Genomic DNA, 21,006 nt, shown 5'->3' with positions numbered 1-21,006 from the left:
AGCGTCTGCTGCCTCGTTCCCCTCAAGACCCGCATGAGCCGGAGCCCACACGATGGTTCGATGGGTCGGAAACCCTGTGTATTCGCATGCGTGGAGAATTTTGAAAGCACGGTCTGGAATATACCCTTGCTCAATATTGCGGCAGGCGCCCCTGGAGTCCGTAATAATGACTCGGGACTCTGGATCTGCGGCGGCCAGTGCAATGGCGATCTCTTCCGCAAATGTAATGTTTGGGGCACGGAAAGTAAGGCCCTGAACTGTAGTGTTTTGGTGGATGACGGCCGCCGTGTACCAACCCCCATGGTGTGGGCCGGCCGCATCCACATAGAAGACACCTGGCTTATGGCCATATTGTTGAGAAATAGCCTCCGCCCGCGCGAGACGGCGACCATCATGGGTGTATGCAGTCATGTTCTTCGGAAGGGGTCGCACCTGGAGTGCAAAGCGCCAGGCTTCAGGGATGCGGACCCGTTCTTCTGTATGTGTTGCGTAGGATATGTGTAAGCGGGTCAGAAGGCGGCTCCCCGCAGGTGTTTTGCTTAGGCGCAAGTATTGATTGTTAAGATGAGCTTCTCGTAACTCCCCAAAGGTGTTGGCCATCCCCAGACCGAGGAGACGCTTGTTGGACGTCGTTATGGGGAGGTCGACCGCTCTCTTATAAATCTTGCGGAGAACTACTTCTAAGGCATTCTCATCGCATTTGCGTAGGTGGAGGTAGGGAGCCGAATATAAAATCCGGCTGGTCACGAATGCATTGGCCAGCCGCAGGGCATCTTTGCATCGTAGTCCCCCCTTTTATTGGACACCCGGCGGAGCATCCGACCCACCTGGTCCCCCACCTTACGTAGCTTGTTTAGGGTAGTGTCTATCTTGCGCCTATGATGAATGAAAAGCCCCAGTACCCGGATCTCCTCGTGTTCAGGTATCGGTCCGCTAAGTAGGGAAAGGGCAATTTTGGTTGTGCACTTTGAGTTGGGGCGTATGTGCACAAATTCAGATTTGCTCGGGGAGCATTCAAGACCACAGCGACGAGCGTATTCGTCCACAATAGCTGCCGCTTGTTGCAGGTTGGTCTCGATGTCTCCAACCGATTGTTGTGTTGCCCAGAGGGTGATGTCGTCCGCATACAGAGCGTGCTGCACACCGGCGACCTCTGCCAGCTGGGTAGGGAGCTTCATCATGGCCAGATTAAATAGTAATGGCGAGAGGACAGCTCCCTGTGGGGTAACCAACCGGGCGGCCGGCCCCACGGACCCAGACGCTCTTGCCGAGGCTCCCCAGACCTTTGCCGAAATTACCAACCTCTACAGAGAGATGAGACGCCAGTTCCCGCCTCCACACCCCGACTTGAATCGAGCGCAAGCCAGCTTGCTCCGCAGGTTGCAGACGCACTCCATCCTTAGCCATTCTAGACTTTCACTCATCACAGACGGGGAATATGACCCCGTCTGCCAAAATTGTTACCAGGGAGAAATCGCCACCCAGGCACACATCCTCTGGGGTTGCGCGGGAAATCCGCCCCCTCGAACCTTACTGCCAGCTCCCTCCGAAGAAGGATGGAACCAACTCCTCAAAAGGCCAGACAAGAGCATCCAACTGGCACTCATTTCGTGGGCCCAGGAAGTCGCCCCCACCTGAGGGCCACACCAAGCCCACCTGCCCTAAATCCCTCCAATCTATGGCAATAAAGTTGTTTCTCTCTCGGGAATAGACCTCTCCCGGCTATCCCGGCCTACGTCATCAGCGCACGTGTTTCTGGTCCGATGGGCAAAACATGCACCGTACCGAGGAGGCTCTCGGAGGGAGAAGAAAGGCTGCAGGGCGTCTCGAATCGGGGAAGAGAGGCGGCGGGGGAGCACTCGACACCAGTAAAAATTCAGGGGGCACTTAGGCTGTCTAAAGTGCGTAGAGGCGAAAGCGTTTTCTGCACCACTTTCGCTGCTTCTGTGGCACTGGTGGCGGCACATGTAATTGAGTACTAATTACTAAGTGATGACAAATCACTAATTAATGGTTAATTAGTGATTAATACCTGAATACTAATTAATTGCTAATTAATGACGCTTAAGCGCCTTTAGGAGTGGAGCGCGACAGCGTGTTGTAGCGCTGCCAGGGAGTCCATGGAACACCACCACCCGTTCGGCGCGATGCCTTGCCGTTTGAACGCAACGCTTTTTGAGGAAAGGAAATGGCGCAGTAATTCTCTGTCATCTCGGTGGACACCTGAACCGCACTGTACAGGAAGGGAGGAAGTGCGAGTGAAAGAAGAAAGACAAAGATGGCCCGTAATGAGGAAAATGAAAATTGTATTTGAGGAAAGAAAATTACGCAGTAACTGTCACACATATCTCGGTTGACACCCGTCGAAATTCAGGGAGGGGGGGGGTGCACTTTTTTGCTCTCAAGTGCGTTCACTGATGTGTGGTTAAGATGATAAGCTTCGCCTCTAAGAGTGGAACGCGAGAGCGTCTTGCAACGCTGCCAGGGAGTCCATAGAACGCCATCGCCCATTCGGTTCTACGCCTCGCTCGTCGGTAAATTGGTTTTTGAGGAAAGGAAATGTATTTCTCTCCCATATCTCGGTGGACACCTAAACCTCGCCGGAAGGGAAGGGAGGGGGATGGCAGTGAGCGAAGACACCGTATTCACTAGACGCGCCTTTGTTCATTCTAAACCACCGAGCTGGGATGGCGGAGTGGATAGCATGCTCGTCTCGCACTCCGAAGCCCGGGGCTCGATTCCCGAGCTCGACCAATTTCTGACTCAGTTTTATTTATTTATATGGCTTGACTAGAAAAGTTAATTAGGCTAATTGGGTAATTAACTAATCTCAGTACCACTTACTTGGAGCACCACTACATGATCCCTTCAATTGGTTGCATGGTTACTAGCCAAAGTACAATTGGCCCCGTTTGAAATTTGCGCACTGTGACGTCACGGCCGTTTCGACCAACTGAAAAGCGTGACATTTCTGTCGACAACTGCTGCTTACAACGATGAGACATTAAAGGCCGCCGCGGTGGCTCAGTGGCTATGGTGCTCGGCTGCTGGCCCGAAAGAAGCGGGTTCGATCCCGGTCGCGGCGGCTGAATTTCTTTGGAGGAGAAATTCGAGGCCCGTGTACTGTGCGATGTCAGTGCACGTTAAAGAACCCCAGGTGGTCGAAATTTCCGGAGCCCTCCACTACGGCGTCTCTCATAGCCCTAGTCGCTTTGGGACGTTAAACCCCATAAACCAAACCAAACCAAAACCGGTTCAGAACCGAAAGTGGACGATTTTACTCATCGAGCGTCGTCTTCTCCGCAGTACACGGTTGCTTGGACACCACGTGATGGCGCTCTACCATTTGAGTCGCGAGCGGCGTTTTGAAAACAGACGCGCAACTCTGCTACCTTTGGTAGCATATACAGTAACTGTAGTCCTTTACTGCGTAGCGCGCTCCATTTGCTTCTGTCCACGCCTGTACATCTTGCCGTCACTTGTCCGTAACCATAGACATTTGTATCCTCGTACCGTGGGTGTTGGTGGCCTCGTATCGTGGGTTGCTGGCCATTTGTGTAGTTGAATGTGACCCAACCGGAATATTTGCGGCAGAAGTATTGTTTAGAGTGTCTCGAAGAACCGGAGGCACCTATGTCTTTGGACAAACTATAGCAGGGAAACGTTTTGCTGCGCAAGCAACACTACGCTAGGCATGAGAGATTTCGCAGTCCCGGAGAGCCCCAACTGCGCATTCGCGAGTGTGACACACACACACTGCTTAATTTCCTTTCTTCAAATACAATCTTCATTTTAAGGCGAAAGCCTTTAATGCCTCATCGTTGTAAGCAGCAGTTGTCGACAGAAAATGTCACGCTTTTCAATTGGTCGAAACGGCCGTGACGTCACAGTGCGCGAATTTCAAACGGGGCTAATTGTACTTTGCCTAGTAACCATGCAACCAATTGAAGGGATCGTATAGTGATGCTCCAAGTAAGTGGGACTGAGCTTAGTTAATTGCTTACTTAACCAATTAGCCTAATTAACCTTTCTACTCAGACCAGATAAACAAATAAAAACGAGTAGGAAATTGGTCGAGCTCGGGAATCGAACCCCGGTCTTCGGCGTGCGAGACGAGCATGCTATCCACTTCGCCATGCCAGCTCGATGGTTTGGGATGAACTAAGGCGCGTCTAGTGAATACGGTGTCTTCGCTCACTCTCATCCTCCTCCCTTCCCTTCCGGCGAGTTTTAGGTGTCCACCGAGATATGAGAGAGATACATTTCCTTTCCTCAAAAACCATTTTACCGACGAGCGAGGCGTACAACCGAATGCGCGATGGCGTTCTATGGACTCCCTGGCAGCGTTGCAAGACGCTGTCGCGTTCCACTCGTAGAGGCGAAGCATAACATCTTAACCACACATCAGTGACCACACTTAAGGTAAAAAAGTGCCCCCTTGAATTTTGACGGGTGTGCACCGAGATATGTGAGACAGTTCTTTCCTCAAATACAATTTTCATTTCCTTCATTACGGCCCTCTTTGTCTTCTTTCACTCCCACTTCCTCCCTTCCTCTACGGTGCTGTTCAGGTGTCCACCGAGAAGACACAATTTCTGCGCCATTTCCTTTCCTCAAAAAGCGTTGCGTTCAAAGGGCAAGGCATCGCGCCGAACAGGTGGTGGCGTTCCGTGGACTCCCTGCCAGCGCTACAACACGCTGTCGCGTTCCACACCTAAAGGCGAAGCATAAGCGTCATTAATTAGCACTTAATTAGTATTCAGACATTAATCAATAATTAACCATTAATTAGTGATTTGTCACCACAATAATTAGTACTCAATTATATGTGGCGCCACCAGTTCCACTGAAGCAGTCAAAGTGGTGCGGAAAACGTTTTCGCCTCTACGCACTTTAGACAGGTAAAGTGCCCCCTGAATTTGTCTTCATTACGGCCCCTCTTTCTTATTTCAATCCCCTTCCTCCCTTCTTCTATAAACGGATGACGGGTGTCCACCGAAATATGTGAGACAGTTACTGCGTAATTCCCTTTCCTGAAATACAATTTTGATTTTCTTCATTACGGCCCCTCTTTTTCTTTCTTCTTTCACTCCGACTTCCTCCCTTCCTGTACGGTGCAGTTCAGATGTCCACCAAGATGACAGAGAGGTACTGCGGCATATCCTTCGGTCAAAAGAATTGGCAGTGGCGTAGCATGGTTAAGCCTAGATATCAGAAGCGAAAGCACTTCTGGATCGGTAGATTTTCTGCGTCGTTTAGCAGCAGCCACACACTCTTCCCCTTCTACGGCAAGTGCGCACGCCTGTTCTCTGGCAAGCGCATTTTATAGCCCTCCTTGCGCATGCGAAGTTTAAGCGTCATTAATTAGCAGTTAATTAGTATTTAGTCATGAATTAGTAAGTAGGCATTAATTAATAATTGTCATTACTTACAAATTAGTACTTAAATATGCGTGACGTCATCGAGTGGTGACGTCACCAGTGCCACAAAGGCAGCTAAAGTGGTGTGGGAAACGCTTTCGCCTCTACGCACTTTAGACAGTCAGAGTGCCCCCTGAGATGCCGCCGCCGCTGCGATTTCCGAGCAGTTGCTTTCACAATTCTACTCGCAATGGCCATTGGCCAAACCACAGCCAATTTTTTATCAATTCTGGCTTCCCTTTGGCCGGTTACTTTTAGAGCGCAGGTCTCTGGCGCCCGTTTCTGCGTTTCGTGGCGTCGCCGTCGCCGTTGTCCGTTGTAACCAGCAGTGGACACCTTAGTCGCGCTTTAAGCTGCGGAACCAATGGAGCGGGAGCTTGGAAAAAAGAGGGCAAAATAGGTAAATTGGTTCTTGAGGAAATGAAATGGACTATCTGTCTTACACATCTCGGTGCACACCTGAACTATAACAGAAGACGCATAACTGCCCTTTTGGAACAGTGGACACCTTAATCGTGCTTTAAGCTAAGTAGCGGTAGTGGCAGATGTGCGCTGCATGCGTTGGCATTGACAACGTTGTGCCAGAAACGCGGGGCTGAAGCCGTAGGCCTTCGGCGTTCGTTGTGTTCATTGGCGTTGGCGTTGAGAATGTTTTACACTCCGATCTTTTTAAGGGAAGGAAATTCGCATAACTGGCTCCCTGTGTCAGCGGACGCGTGAATCGCGCTTACAGGTACGTGGGGTGATAAAAGAGAGATGTGGTGGTGGTGAAAATATTTTAATGCAATGGTTTAGGAGGTTGTAGCCGTGGTTGGAGCTCTCAGTCCGGAACCCCATTGGCGTAGGCTGCTGTACGGGCTCTTTCGATGAGTTGCTTTTGACTCTTTTCGCCCGAGCTGGACAGAGCTGCCTCCCACCCCTCCTGCGTTGGCTGGTTATTAACAGTGATCGCCTGATTTCGTTGGCATGCCCATACCATATGGTACAGGTCCGCCTTCTCCCCGCAGAATTTGCATTGTGAGTCAAATGACTCCGGGTCTATGGCATGTAGTCTTCGTGGGTTGTTGTAAGTGTTGGTCTGTAGCTTTCGGAGGTGTTGTTCCTCCCCTTTATCTAGTGTCTTAGCCGGCGGAGGGTAGACCCGACGGGATAATCTTAAGTGCTGAAGTATGTCATTGTAAGTTAGTAGTGGGGTAGGAGGTTCCACGGCATCCGCACTGGGTGCCCGGGGGAGAAATGCTCGGGCTGAGGCATGTGCGCTCTCGTTCCCTGGGATGCCCTGGTGACCTGGTACCCATATTAAGTGTTTGTGTGTGGGTTGGTAGCCACGGATGTAGCTATCTTGCAGGATTTTAGCTGCTAGCGGTGCAACCCTGCCCCTGAGGTAATTGCGATACGCTGTCTGTGAATCTGTGAGAATGTATATTGAGCTAGTGTGTGTTGCAGTTAGAGCAATCGCCACTTCTTCCGCAGCCAGTATGTCCTGGCTAGCCAGTACTAGTCCGTCGACTGTTGTATTTTGGTGCACTACCGCGACGGCCGTCATTCCCTGCTAGGGACCCGCAGCATCGACATAGAACACGCCCTCGCGCCCGCCGTAGTGTCTTTTCATGGCTTCGGCTCGTGCTTGTCGTCTTGACTGGTGAAAATCAGGGTGCATATTCCTGGGTAGTGGAGCTGCCTTGAGTTGTCCTCTCCATAAGGCTGGGATGTCGGTTTTGGTGTCTAGCTGTCGGGGGCAATTGATGTTTAAATCACTCAGGACTTGTCGGCCAGTTCGAGTTGTGGAGAGCCGTACCACCTGCGCCGTAATGTGTGCCTCTATCAGCTCATCGATCGTGTTGTGCACACCCAGTCGCAAGAGCCGGTCCGTCGATGTCGCAAGAGGGAGTCCCAGGGCCTTCTTGTAGGCAGTTCTGATTATGATGTCCAGGTTTTTGATGTCACGCTTCTTAAGGCGGAGGTAGGGCGCTACGTAGGCGACGCGGCTTACAACGAAAGCCTGCACCAGTCGCAGAGTATCGTCTTCTCGCATCCCCGATTTGCGCGTCGTTATCCTGGCGATCATCCTGGCGACTTGCTCGCTCACGAGCCGTAGTTTCTAGGGCAAGAAGGTTGTTGCCGTTGTTGTTTATGTACAGACCCAGTATCTTCATGGTCTGAACTTCCTTGATGGGTGAGTTGTCTACGCGGATATTGATGGTGTCTTGATTCTTGCGTTGACGGAAGACTATCAGTTCGGATTTTTCGGGTGAGCACGTTAGTCCACACGCCCGGGCATAATTTTGAACTGTTGTCGCCGCGGTTTGTAGTTGTTCTTCAATCATTCCCATACTTCCCGTGGTTGTCCAGATGGTTATATCATCAGCGTACAGGGCGTGGCGTATGCCCTGTACCTGATTGAGAAGAGGTGGGAGATTTAGGAGTGCAATGTTGAAGAGAAGTGGGGATAGTACTGCCCCTTGCGGAGTGCCTCTCGTGCCCATCTTCACTTGCGTTGTGTGTTTTGAGCCGGTGCTGATGTTGACGGTTCTGTCCGTAAGGAAATCGCAGATGTACGAGTAGGCTAGCTGTCCGCAGTTCATGCTGTGGAGGTTGTTGAGGATTGTCGAGTGTTTGACATTGTCAAACGCTCCCTTGAGGTCAAGTGTTAGAAGCGCTCGGTTACTGTTTGTGCGTGCGGGATCAATGACTTCACTTTTGATTTGCAAGAGAGATGTGGTCGAGCCGTATGCGTCAGCGCTGACAAGGGTGAGCGAACTTTAGCGATCAATTCTAGGGCCATTTTTTTTACCTACACTGGCTACACTAGTGTAGCCAGTGTATTCAGTGTAGCCACTAGGGTAGAAAGTGGCTACACTAGTGTAGCCAGTGTAGGTAAAAAAAATGGCCATATTAACTGCCACCTGCCCCGGTGGCAGGGTTGGTGGGGACTTTAATGCAGATATAAAGACAAACAAACAGGAATTCTTTACCACTCATGTGGGAGAACATCCCGTTCCTCTCGTTCGTAACGCCTCCCACGGCAATTCGGGAAATACTTGCATAGACCTCTTCTTTCAGAAGTCGAGCATATATCTATTTCTAGGACCACAAAGCTTCCTCCATGACAATCAAGAACTTTAAGCGGAGTGTTTCTTGAGAAAGCAATATCCGTAAAAATTAACAAGTTGTCTGTAATTGTACACACATGTTTTGCTCGGACAGCATTTTGGGCATGTTGGTTATTCATTTGTGACGGAACAGCGCAAAACACCGGGACAAGAGACCAGCGCTGGAAGTCGAGAGTGAAACACTCGGGCTCTTTTCAGTGTTTCACTCTCGACTTCAGCGCTTGTCTCTTGTCCCGGTGTTTTGCGCTGTTCCGACACAAATGTTTTGCTCGAATTGTTTGCCTCAATGTACCGAAAAGCTGGAACAGGTGATGTGCTGCGCTCAAATTTCGCATTAAGAAGTAACGTAATCGTCGGTATTTTTTTTACCTCTTTTGTTACTCGTTGTTGAGGACAAGTCGCAAGGTATCATCATTATCAAAGGAGGGACGCGGCCAGGCTTTAACTGCGAAGTGGGTAGTACAAAGAGCAGCGCAAAGAATATGGATATGGCTACAGCAGCAGATACCTGTTGATGATTCGTTTTAATGACGCATTCTGGCCGAGAGACGCGCAGTGACGACTTTTTCGCGTGCCCATTGTTTTGCCTTCCTAAACTTCCTGTGCGTATGTTTCAGTGTTGAGTATGCATACGGGGAGCCTCGAATGCGCGAAAATGCCATGACTAAAATGAATTCAATGAAATCGGAAACTACACCTCAAAAATCGAACGAAAATCCCGTTTAAGACTGATCATGTGTATCAAGCAATGGAACTATAGTTCTTGATTACCGTGCCAATAAATAACATGTAAATACATTACAGGCTTGTAAAAGCTGAGTTATGACTGAAGGACAACGTTGACGGGAAGCGAATACAAAGTTCCTATCAGGCATGCGATTTAGTACAGAACAAAAAAAAAAAACTTCAGGGGGCACTTTGACTGTCTAAAGTGCGTAGAGGCGAAAGCGTTTTCCGCACCACTTTCAGTGCTTCTGTGGCACTGGTGGCGTCACATGTAATTGAGTACTAATTACTAAGTGATAACAAATCACTAATTAATGGTTAATTACTGATTAATGCCTGAATACTAATTAACTACTAATTAGGCTTAAGCTGAAGCTTCGCCTTTAGGAGTGGAACGCGACAGCGTGTTGTAGCGCTGCCAGGGAGTCCACGGAACGCCACCACCCGTTCGGCGCGATGCCTTGCCGTTTCAACGCAACGGTTTTTGAGGAAAGGAAATGGCACAGTAAATCTCTGTCATCTCGGTGGACACCTTAACCGCACCGCAGAGGAACGGAGGAAGTGGGAGTGAAAGAAGAAAGACGAAGATGGCCCGTAATGAAGAAAATGAAAATTGTATTTGAGGAAAGAAAATTACGCAGTAACTGTCTCACATATCTCGGTGGACACCCGTCAAAATTCAGGGGGGGGGGTGCACTTTTTTGACCTAAAGTGTGGTCACTGATGTGTGGTTAAGATGTTAAGCTTCGCCTCTAAGAGTGGAACGCGAGAGCGTCTTGCAACGCTGCCAGGGAGTCCATACAACGCCATCGCCCATTCGGTTCTACGCCTCGCTCGTCGGTAAATTGGTTTTTGAGGAAAGGAAATGTATTTCTCTCTCATATCTCGGTGGACACCTAAACCTCGCCGGAAGGGAAGGGAGGAGGATGGCAGTGAGCGAAGACACCGTATTCACTAGACGTGCCTTTGTTCATTCCAAACCATCGAAGTTTTACTTCTTTGTACCCGTTGTGAAAATGCAATGAAGAAAAAAAGGATGCCATGGCGGAATGGATAGCATGCTCGTCTCGCACTCCGGAAGACCGGGGTTCGATTCCCGAGCTCGGCCAATTTCTTACTAGGTTTTATTTATTTATATGGCCTGACTAGACAAGTTAATTAGGCTAATTGGGTAATTAAGCAATTAACTAAGCTCAGTCCCACTTTATTTCAAGGACTACATTTTTTTATTTCAATACCCTAATGGCCCTGAGGGCATTATTGAGGGGAGTGGAACAAGCACAGATAATAAAAAATGAATAAAATCACGGGTTACTTGGAGCATCACTATATGGTCCCTTCAATTGGTTGCATGGTTACCAGCCAAAGTACAATTGGCCCCGTTTGAAATTGGCGCACTGTGACGTCACGACCGTTTCGACCAACTGAAAAGCGTGACATTCTCTGTCGACAACTGCTGCTTACAACGATGATACATTAAAGGCTTTCGCCTTAATATTCTGTACTGAAATAAATTGCTGCAGAACAACGAGCAGGAATAGCTTCAAAAGATGCTAAGAAAAGAACGTACAATTACCCCCCCCCCCCTCCCTCCTTTGCAGTTTTGTTACCGCGATATATTTCTGTAAGAATATGCAGCATGCGCGAGATATGTGTGCTTACTTGAAGCCAATTGTCAGCAGCGTTACCAAATAAGAATAGCTTCTCTCGTGCAGGAATAGCAAGTTGAGCAGAACGTCTAGATGGTAACAGGTCTCTCAGAGACAGTCTGCGTTAGTTTTAAGCTGTACAAGATACCGTAAGTTCCTTAAACGCGTCGTCGTTAATTATATCCGATAAGGTTGCTATGGGGCACGCTCGGTATGCATGTACGCAACTGCGACCGAATGCACGGAACCTCATCTTTTCTTTAGTAGCGGCGTGCTGAGTGTATCGAAAGCGACGTGGTTCTTACCAGCTACCCGAAAAATTCTTTTCCGACGGGTTCTCCCGCCGCCTGTTCAAAATTATCACAGCGCCCTTTCCCAGAGGCATCAACTTTGTGAAAGGCCGAACTCTACGAAGCGTGCCAACCATGCGAGGATATGACCTTGGCTGTCTAAATAGAGCCCATTATCTCAGCGACGCCAGCGTGCAGATGAAAAAAAAAAGTATGCTGACTGGAGTTACCAGTGCAGAGTTGTCACAAATCATGTGATCCGGAGCCGCCGCGGTGGCTCAGGGGTTATGGTGCTAAGCTGCTGACCCGAAAGACGCGGGTTCGATGCCGGCCGCGTCGGTCGAATTCTGATAGAGGCGAAATTCTAGAGGCCCGTGTACTGCCCGAAGTCAGTGCACGTTAAAGAACCTCGGACGGTCGAAATTTCCGGAGCCCTTCACTACGGCGTCCCTCATAGCCTGATTCGCTTTGGGACGATAAACCCGAATAAACCAATAAACCAATCATGTGATCTGGTCGTGGGGATATATGGAACAGAATAGCGATTAACGGGGCCGTTCGTTTTACGCCGTCCCTGCATGCCTGTTTGATAACTTCGATCTAAACTTTATTACGTTTTCTTACGAGCTTGTAGATTGAGTTCTTAACCAAGTCCCTATGGACAGAAGCGTGCAAATCGGGGAATAAAAGCAGCCAGCCGTGCCTTAAGGCTGGAGCTGAAGCTGATAGAACGTCGGAATAATTATATAAAGTAAAAACACTACAAAAAAGAAGACAAGCTCACTCACCTGCTTGCGTGCGTGCTGGACGCGCTGTCCGCTTGGGAAAAGCATGAAACGGCAATGCATGAGCAGAGCACATGAGCGGGTTTTTGTGCGGTATCATTCAGCGTTATCAGCGCGAACAATAGGAGCGTGGGCGACGATTTAAGCACCTGTTGTCTAAAGTTGAGTACTGAACATGACCGCCGCCGAGACGATTCAGTCACAAAGGGTCTAGGCATAGATTGCTAGTCCAGTCTACAATGCTAGACTACTCTCCCAGTTTTCCGTAAGCCGTGTAGTTGAATCATACACAAAAAAAGCTATCAAGAGGTGCATGAGCATATTGGCTCCCGTTAGGTATCGTTTGGCATGAGAAGTCGAATAAACTCGGTTTTTAAGGTCTGCTTGACGACATCCTAGAACAAAATTGCTTCCTTACAATTCATGAAGAATTGTTCAATTGTTTCTGGAACACCACAGAGGCGGCAACTCCAGACCACACAAAAATGCCCCTTTTCTGAAACCAATACTTCACGGGCAATGTTTCCGTACGTAGCTTGCAGAGGAACGTCTAAGTGCACAGTGAAATTAACATTGTTCGCACACGAGTAAGAACATCATGTCCTGGCAATCCAAAGTACAATGTGTGGTAAAGAGGAGGTTGATAAAGCATCGAAACCAAGTCTCTGTACTAACGTTTTTGAGACACTAAAAGCAAGAACTTTGTTCAAAAACGGACTGTCAGAAAACGCACAGCGAAATATACTTCATGCATAAACCTCTATAAACATGGACGATTAGAGAAGTTGTAGGGCGCAGTCAGTGTGCGGAATGCATTATCTAAATTTATGTGCAAAATTTCTAGAAATATGGTGTGGTAATTGTGGCGAAAAAACAAAACAGGCGACAATCTGCCACGTGTAAAAATGGACTAAACGTAGCCAACCCGCGCTGATATGTCAGAAAAGATAATCACGTGGTATTAGCACCATTGAAGAATCCGAAAACAAAGGATAAATAACTTTTTGGAAGCGGTGATTATAAATCACGCCAGTGAATAATCTGTAAAACATAATAAATTTTCTTTGTTAGAAATAAGTTATAAGCGGCACCCTTGCCGTAAATTGACAGACCATGTGGGACAAATGTCTGAAAACATTAGGTTGGTGTAGTTGTATGACTTACAAATGCATCTCTATTGAGCAGAGAAGTGAAGGCAAATGAGGGCTCGGTTGACGTACATAGAGAATTAATTATTAAGCAGAAAAAACAACCGAGCCACGAGTGGGATCCGAACCCACGACCTCCAAATTTTGCCACCGGTGGTCTACCAACTGAGCAACGGCGACTTTTTTTTTCTTTATTGCATTTTCACAACGGTTACAGAGAAGTAAGACATGTCAGCAACACTTGCACTGACACGGCAGGTTAAAATGTTTTCAGTTCAACCAAGTCATCCAACACATTTAACCAAGTTGGCTGATCAGGCAGTGCCTGATACACTTCCCTCAGACGTATGACACCTTCAATGAAATGCTCGCGTGGAGATCTCACAACTACTTCTGCATTGTTGAATAGTGTCCTTGTTTTCCATAAACTATGGAGGCCAAGCAACGCCGACGGCTGTGAAATCCTCTGCTTTCGGGGGTATTTATGGTTGCGTTTAAACCATCTCTAGGTCGGTTATGCGTTTTGCCAAGTGGTTTGTCACCACCAGCAGAGTTGAGTTGGTTTTTAAAATCTTGCTCTTCGGAAATGAGTTGTAGTTGATCAGCGCATCCAACTCTATTTCAGCAAGCGCAGCTTGGGAAATGTTATGCTCAGGGCTAGTTTCAATGTTGACCCCCAAAAGCAGCAAGCAGCGAATGAAATGAACGCATGCAAGCACAATGCAAAAGCAGCACTGTGGCCTGCATTTGAAAATAATTCCAGCATATTTTTTGGAGAACCAGTAATACGTAACAAGAACCTGCATTACGTACAAGGTCATCCACTCTTAGAGTGAACGCGCGAATGTGCTATCGCGTTCTTCGCAGCTCCATTGCGTCCGTCTCGGAAGCGCATCAGAACGAAATGGCAGACAGTGGGAACCGCCACGTCCAGGTCCTCCTGTGCATGCACCACTTTGCTTCGATGCGCGGCCGTGTCAAAGGCACACGTGCTCTAAAGAGCTCAACCACACACTCGCGTATTCACCTTAAGAGTGGATTGCCCTGTACAGGCGTGACCAGAAATGAAGAGGTTGTGATGGTGGTGAAAACATTTATTAGGCCATATATGGGACAGGACGTATGCTTGGATCAGTTGGGGACCGGTTAGGAACGAGTCCACCTTTTCCATTCTCTTCTGTGCTCAATTTTGACAGTTATGGTAGAAACAACATGTGTTCACCACTATTTCAAGCAGCGGTGGTTGGCAACAGGAATAGAAGACTTCCGCCTTCATGCTTCAGAGCTTACGATATATTTCTTGTTTATTTTGTAAGCCCGATAAAGATCACGTGCTCTTTCACACGCGGATCAACGGGGTCATGAATGCCGGCAGCGTCAAACGCATCAGCTGACGCATTCCTTTCGTTTAGAGAAGCAACGCAGCAGCAAGCCGTTATTCTCAAGAGACGTGATTGAATCTTAAGTTTCTTAACTATACCTCGAGGATCCTCGAAAAGGTCTCGATAAAATAACACGGTAAGGTGCTCGTGTGGTGCTGTGTACAGAGGCCTTTTACGTTTGCTTCACGTCAAGCATTGCCGCAAAAAGCATCTAGACAATAGACATTAGCAAGAATTATTTCGCCTGGCAAAAATTTGAGCTCTTTCATTCTTTCTTGTTTGCTTCTAGCCTCTGCAAGAAATTTCGATTTCAAATTCCTTGCAAACATAGCGTTGCAAACTGTTCGTCTTTGTCACGCGCAAGCAAGCAGCTTGCACCTTTTAGTACAGGGCAGACAGAGGCAGCCGGTAAAGTCTTTAGTAACAAACGAAGAGCAAGAGAAATGCTTTCAAGATTTTTGTAGCGTGAGCTACATTGCCCTCCGTCTCGCCGCTTCGCGTGCTCTCTTGCACGACAATACTGCGCATGCGTGAGGAGCAAGTGACGTCTCTACGCACAACTGGCGTGCTTCGCCGCTCGCCCACGCCTTCCTTTCCCTAAAATGATCGGAGTGTAAAACGTTGACAACGCCAACGCCAAGGAACACAATGAATGGCTTCAGCGCCGCGTTTCTGGCGCAACCTTGTCAATGCCTGCAGCCCATATCTCACTCTCTCATCACCCCACGTACCTATAAGCACGACTCAGGCGTCCACTGACCCAGGGAGCCATTATGAGCACTTCCTTTCCTTAAAATGATAGGAGTGTAAAACGTTCTTAACGCCAACTCTAATGAACACAACGAACGCCGATGGCCTATGGCTTCAGTGCCGGGTTTCTGGCACAACGTTGTCAGTGCCAAAGCATGCAGCGCACACCTGTCCCTACCGCCACGTAGCCTAAATCATGGTTGAGGTGTCCACCGTTCCAAGAGGGCAGTTAGGCGCCTTCCTTCTGGTTCAGGTGTCCACCAAGATGTGGACACCGCGCCCTCACCTCACGTATATCCTGGCATAGCAGAGCTAGGCCCCTGCCAATTTTTCGCATGTAGTCAAGTGCTGAGAAACCAGTTCGCATGAAGAACATTGGCTTTAAAAAAGATTTTGCTGGACTCCTTCTGGAAGTGATGGCCTCAACGTCACCATGGCTTCATTCCAATGCCGAGGTTTAAACGAAACCAGCTGCGCAGAGGTCTTAAGTTAAAAAAAATTCGTGCAGCCGGATTCGTTCAAATCATTTCAAATACAGTGTGCTACATAGAATACTCTGAAATTCTAAAGCCGTTTGCGATGCTTCTTAATTCGAAATTTGAGCGCAGTTCCGTAGGTGTTTTGATTTTGCCATATATTGAGATATAGTGACAAAGTACTCTTTATTTTCCGCACACAGTCTTTCTTCAAGTAACCTCCTCTCCCAGTTTTTAATTATCATTAAGGTGGCGTTGTAGTCATAGATATGGATGGAGGTATGTTGAACCTGCTCCATCAATACCTGGTTCTCGAAGACGAGGTCGATACAAGTGTTTCGCGAGGTCGTCACAGTAGTGGGAGGAGTTACGGGAGAGAGGAACGGAATATTCTCGCGCATAAGAGGTAGCGAAGCTCTTGCTTGTGTATTTTTTTTATCTACATTGAAGTCCCCCACTACTAACTTCTGGTATGGATCGCTGTGCTGTTAATGCGATGCGCAGGTAGTGCACGACGTCTTTGCCGACGTGCCGATGTGTGCAATCTATCGCCTGCAGCGCATTTCACAGCACCGCCCACCAACGAAGCGGAGCTTGGCGCGATCGCGAGGCGGCAGCATATGGGTGCGCGGACTACTACTGCTTGAGCCTACGTGGTGGAGTATAGACTCCCCCTTTGCAGCCCTTTGCGGGGGCACTGCTTAGAGCGGGGTTAGGGGGGGGGGGGGGGGGTTATTGCACAAGCGAAACGAGCAGTGGTTATTCTCTCCGGTACTGCAGATTCAGGATATCCAGTGATACTACTGCATGACTCCTCAGGTTGGGCGTGCCGCCGCAGACGGACCTCCCCTGCTCTGCCCCCCCCCCCCCCCTCCGCTCGTGCAATGGTGTTGGACGACATCGCGCATGGCGCTCACCACTCTAGCGCCATCTATGAGCGAGCGGTGGTACTCTCTTTCTCTTCGTTACATTGACGGCGGAGAAAGCGACTCGGCTCAACCGGCTCAACCCATCAACGGGCACTTCAGGGCTGCGATCTGAAATTCCAAAAACCACCCAGCATTTTCTTCTTTCACTGCCACCTTCATCCCTTCCTTTACGTCGAAGTTCAGGTGTCCACCGAGATATGTGAGATAGATACTGCGGCATTTCTCTTCCTCAAAAACCAATTTACCTTTTACAAATCGTATACCAGCTTATATTAATATTGGCGATTTCAGAGGTGTATAAAAGTGTCAACGATATAGTATCGAGTATCTATATCAGAAATCAATTTGATTCCGTATCATGTATTGGTATCTGAAATGCAATTTTTGAGGCGATTGGATATTGGTATCGAAGACACTTTTTTCACGTATCGTGCCCAGACATAAATAGCGGCGTTCGCAGTGCGCTTATCTCGCTTGAAACTAACTGAGCGCACTAATACGAGATGGCGCCAGTAGTGCTGCAGCTAAAGGATTTTAATGGCAGGAAGCATTGGCAAGATTTGGAGTGCGACGCGGGTTTGACGCTGGAGCACGGTGTAAAAGCAACGGCAGCTTCATGCGCGCTCCAGTGTGAGAAGTCAGCCTAACGGGCAGAACGCGCCGAAAAGGCCGACCACATTGTTTTGAAGCCGGTCGTGCATAGTCATTCTGTGCCCATTCACAGTAAGGTGAATATTCGAGTTCAATACATCACTTTATGTACAGTCGAGAGGAACTAAACTAGCCTTGTATATAGTATAATTACAAACTGATGGCATAGAATACATCTGAACCCTCCCGAGACAACTTAGCGAAAAGGTGCATTACCTTTTTCCGAGGGGCTATTTAAATTATTTGATAACAGGGAAGCCGACTCAGTGGAGTTGAACAGTCGAATAAATGACATCAGACGACTGACGACGACATTCAATCAGCCAAAGTGATTATTAAGTTTATTGTTCCTTAACTTCTTGCTTGCTCTTGCCTATTAATGCAACAATAAAGCGCACAGACTGCAGCCGAAGAATGAAATGCCGTTGGTTCTATGCCGTCAAGCGGGACAATGCGATGGCCTCTTCTCGTATGCTCCTCCACAGATGCATGAAAGAAGTCTTATCCCCCTTTTCTCGTATCTTTTCCTCAAAAGTTGCCAGCTGTTCGGGTGTGAAGTAATCCTTCCAGCTCCCTACCTTGGCTTCTTTGACAATGGAGAATTTGCTTTCATCGCCTCCGTAGCCGTGCTTGCAGGTAATCTTTTGTCCGGTCATTAAATTATTCCATTCTGGAATCTCGTTTCCTTGCAGTTCGTGCACAATGACCTTCCTCATATTTTGTGCTTCGGAGTATACTAACACTTTCTGGAGTGCTTGTTCGTCTTCTTCTAAAGCCCGGCCGTAATTCTCCCCCAGAAAGGGAGCCAGTCTGAGCACCGTGCTTCGGGTGTCCATCTTGAGTTCTTCGTAGGTCAGAAAAAACACGTTTGGCTCCTCCATCAACGCGTACCCTGAAGCCACGTGGTCAAAGTAGCCACCATAGCCTAGGTCACCTTCAATAAAAGGCACGACAAATTCTTCGAACTTGCCGTCCTGAAAGCGGTAGATGCTTACATCTGTCATCATGCGGAACATTGAGACGCACACGTCCCAAGGGTTGCGGGCCACGTATACATACTTGGCGTCTTCGTTCATCGTCTCACTGCGTAGTGGCAGATGTGTTATGAACAACCTTACGGGAAGAGTCGGCTTCCAATCAGCACAGTCCATGTACTCCACTCCACGGAAGTCGCGAGTGAATTCCGCGTAGTTGATCTCCTCGCCACGCTTGATGGTCAGCTGCGTGATGTACTGGACCCAGTTCGTGCCACTCTTGGCGTACTGGTACTGCACGACATCACCCTCTCTGGCGCGAAATGACTGGTTCTTCCTGAACACTTCTGGGTTGATCCAAGGGGACCTCGGAACACCACTGATGATCTGGCGGTAGGGCGTCCGACCCGGCATGACAGTGGACTTCTGCGCAGTAGAGATAGAGAAAAAGAATATCAGACATATTGAGCTGTATTTACAGAATTTCAAATTCGTATGTCTTTTTATTTCTGAATGATTTTTTTTCGCACACTTGAAGTTATGCCCGAAACGGTGGCTTTGATGACGCTGTATCTTCCAACATTTTTCCAACTGTTCTTCAAGGATAGGAGAAAGTGCGCTAAAAGCAACTCAAATAACTCGCGAAGGACCTTGGCTATTTCAATGCAGCGTAAATATTGCGATATTTATGCCTTGGAAGGAGACCGCATTTACAGGACGGTGAAGCTTCATATTGTAAGATTACACATGGGCTGCACAGCGATTACGCCTCTTGTTAGTGATTGCAAAGAATGAAAACTCTCGCAACCTCCTTCTTATAATGAAACTGATACTCATGCATAAAAAAACTTCAAATTCGAGCCTGGAAAATTTTTTGAACTGATTATTTAAGTTATGCACAATGATCAACTCTAATAAGCCGGTATAAATTTTGTAGGCGACGTACTAAAAGCAAGAAATAATTTCTACAGGTCGTCCCGATAAAATTCGGTCTGCCGCACTGAAAGAGGAAATTCGTGAATTTGTTGGGCTACATTGAAGGGCAGAAATCAATAAAGGGGGCCCAAATATGCATTTTGGCTCCTCCCCCAAGCCAGTTTTGTGCTCAACATGGTGATGCTCATTGGACGATTCCATCTTCGAACAAGGTGGCAAGAAATGCTACAGCGATAGAGCTTTCTTAAAAATTATGCTGCGAATAGCAATTCGGAAGGGGTTCACACACAAAAGAAATGACAATTATGAATCCTTTTTGCTGCAGCCCTACCATATTTTTATCTTTTGCTCCTGTCTATTTCTGTTGATTCAGTAGTGTTCCACTGCAGTTAAGAAAAAGCAAGAGAAGTGGTTAATTAGCACTGTGTGCTATAAAAGGCCTATAACGTGGCAGGTCAGGTTATCTTTAACTGTTGCGAATATTTGACGCATATATGAACTGGTTCTGAAAGTTACCACGCTGCTACTTCCTGCCTAGTAAAGTAGGCTGCGGGCTTGTATGAAGCAGTTATTAATTCTAGTTTCCTCCGTCGGGGATGGAACAAAAATGACTAATATTTATTACTGTTTTACAATCATTTCTTTGAAAATAAAGGAAATAACGCTGCCCTAAGTGAGATTTCTTCATTCATGCGAAGGGTAGAAATTTACTACACTTGGAAAGGTTTGCAACAGACGACCGGTACATTCGGCGTATAGATAGTTATCTCGATATCCTGTTGATTTTGTGCCAAATTTGCTTTCAAGTTTGCACATTATGGTTTCAATAAAGCCATAAGAACAAAGTAGGTTTATAACCGGACGAGGCACCCGTGTCATAAAGCACTGCCTGAAAAAGAATGCTCAGAGTTTCTTTAAGAATAAAACAAGAGCAAGCAATCAATAGAAGCTAGCCCACCTGGAGCCCTACGCAGTCGCCCTGTGGTCGGCTTTGCGTCAAGAGTGCAGCATGGATACGCAAGAAGGTAACGGCTGCACGTGTCCATTGTGCGGCATCGCCGAGCCTTATCTACGGGGGAGAAAGCCAAGAGCGCAGATGTTTAGTATGCAAAGAGGAGCAAGAAGCGAAGGAAAGTATCGTGGGATGTGTCCAGCGCAGGGAACAACCGGGCAGACGACGCTAACGCTAGCCTTGCTTTGTTTTCGCGCGGAAGGCTATCTTGAGAAATTCTAATTGTGCTTTCCTTATGAGCTTGAATTAATAACTGATAGTTTTTTCTCGTTGTTGTTGTTATACCATATTTGTGTGTCCTTTTCCTTTCCATTTAATCCATTGCGAGGCGGTGCGTGTTCTGTGCCTTCTTTCTTCGACTTAATAAAGTTTTTGCCCACATAAATATTATGAACAGCTTCTAACTAGCCCAGTTTTATATCCTGTGCAACACTGCATCGCGTAGCACGTAGCACCTTATTAAAGGCCGCGGAAGAAATTGTAAAAAAAAAATGAGCTGTGGTTTAGCTCTGGTTGGACAGGGCCAGTTGCGTAAGCAGCGCCGAGAGCGGCGCAGCGACGGTCCTGTCATCGTAAGCAGCGTCGAGAGCCGTTGCCATAGCAACCGTTTGAGCCGCGCTCCACCAGGCGGCAGGACCATCGCTGCGCTGCCGCCGCTGCCGTGCGCCTAGTCGTGCGCTGTAGACACTGCTTACGCAACTTGCGCGGTATAACCAGAACTAAACCACAGCTAATTTTTTAATTATGAAACCCATGCATTCACTA

The 21,006-nt window shown here is 47.9% G+C and overlaps 1 protein-coding gene across 1 annotated transcript; it reads right to left on the bottom strand.

The window, feature by feature from the left end:
• Positions 1–17,638: 17,638 nt before the first annotated feature.
• LOC149361608 (3-alpha-hydroxysteroid sulfotransferase-like) lies at positions 17,639–20,212 on the bottom strand. The gene is made up of 2 exons (XM_089569551.1): positions 20,188–20,212; positions 17,639–18,719 (listed from the first exon to the last, which is right to left on the bottom strand). Exon 2 carries the CDS (start codon positions 18,705–18,707, stop codon positions 17,751–17,753), a length of 957 nt encoding a protein of 318 aa, XP_089425677.1. The 5' UTR covers positions 18,708–18,719; positions 20,188–20,212; the 3' UTR covers positions 17,639–17,750.
• Positions 20,213–21,006: the final 794 nt, after the last annotated feature.

This window comes from Amblyomma mixtum, chromosome 2 (genome assembly GCF_055824585.1).
Source record: "Amblyomma mixtum isolate Tamu chromosome 2, ASM5582458v1, whole genome shotgun sequence".
NCBI lineage: Eukaryota > Metazoa > Arthropoda > Arachnida > Ixodida > Ixodidae > Amblyomma > Amblyomma mixtum.
This window is presented reverse-complemented; position numbering and strand designations above follow the sequence as displayed.

Coding starts and splice junctions, on each gene's coding strand:
- LOC149361608 (XM_089569551.1), bottom strand. CDS start 18,707: ATGCCGGGTCGGACGCCCTACCGCCAGATCATCAGTGGTGTTCCGAGG.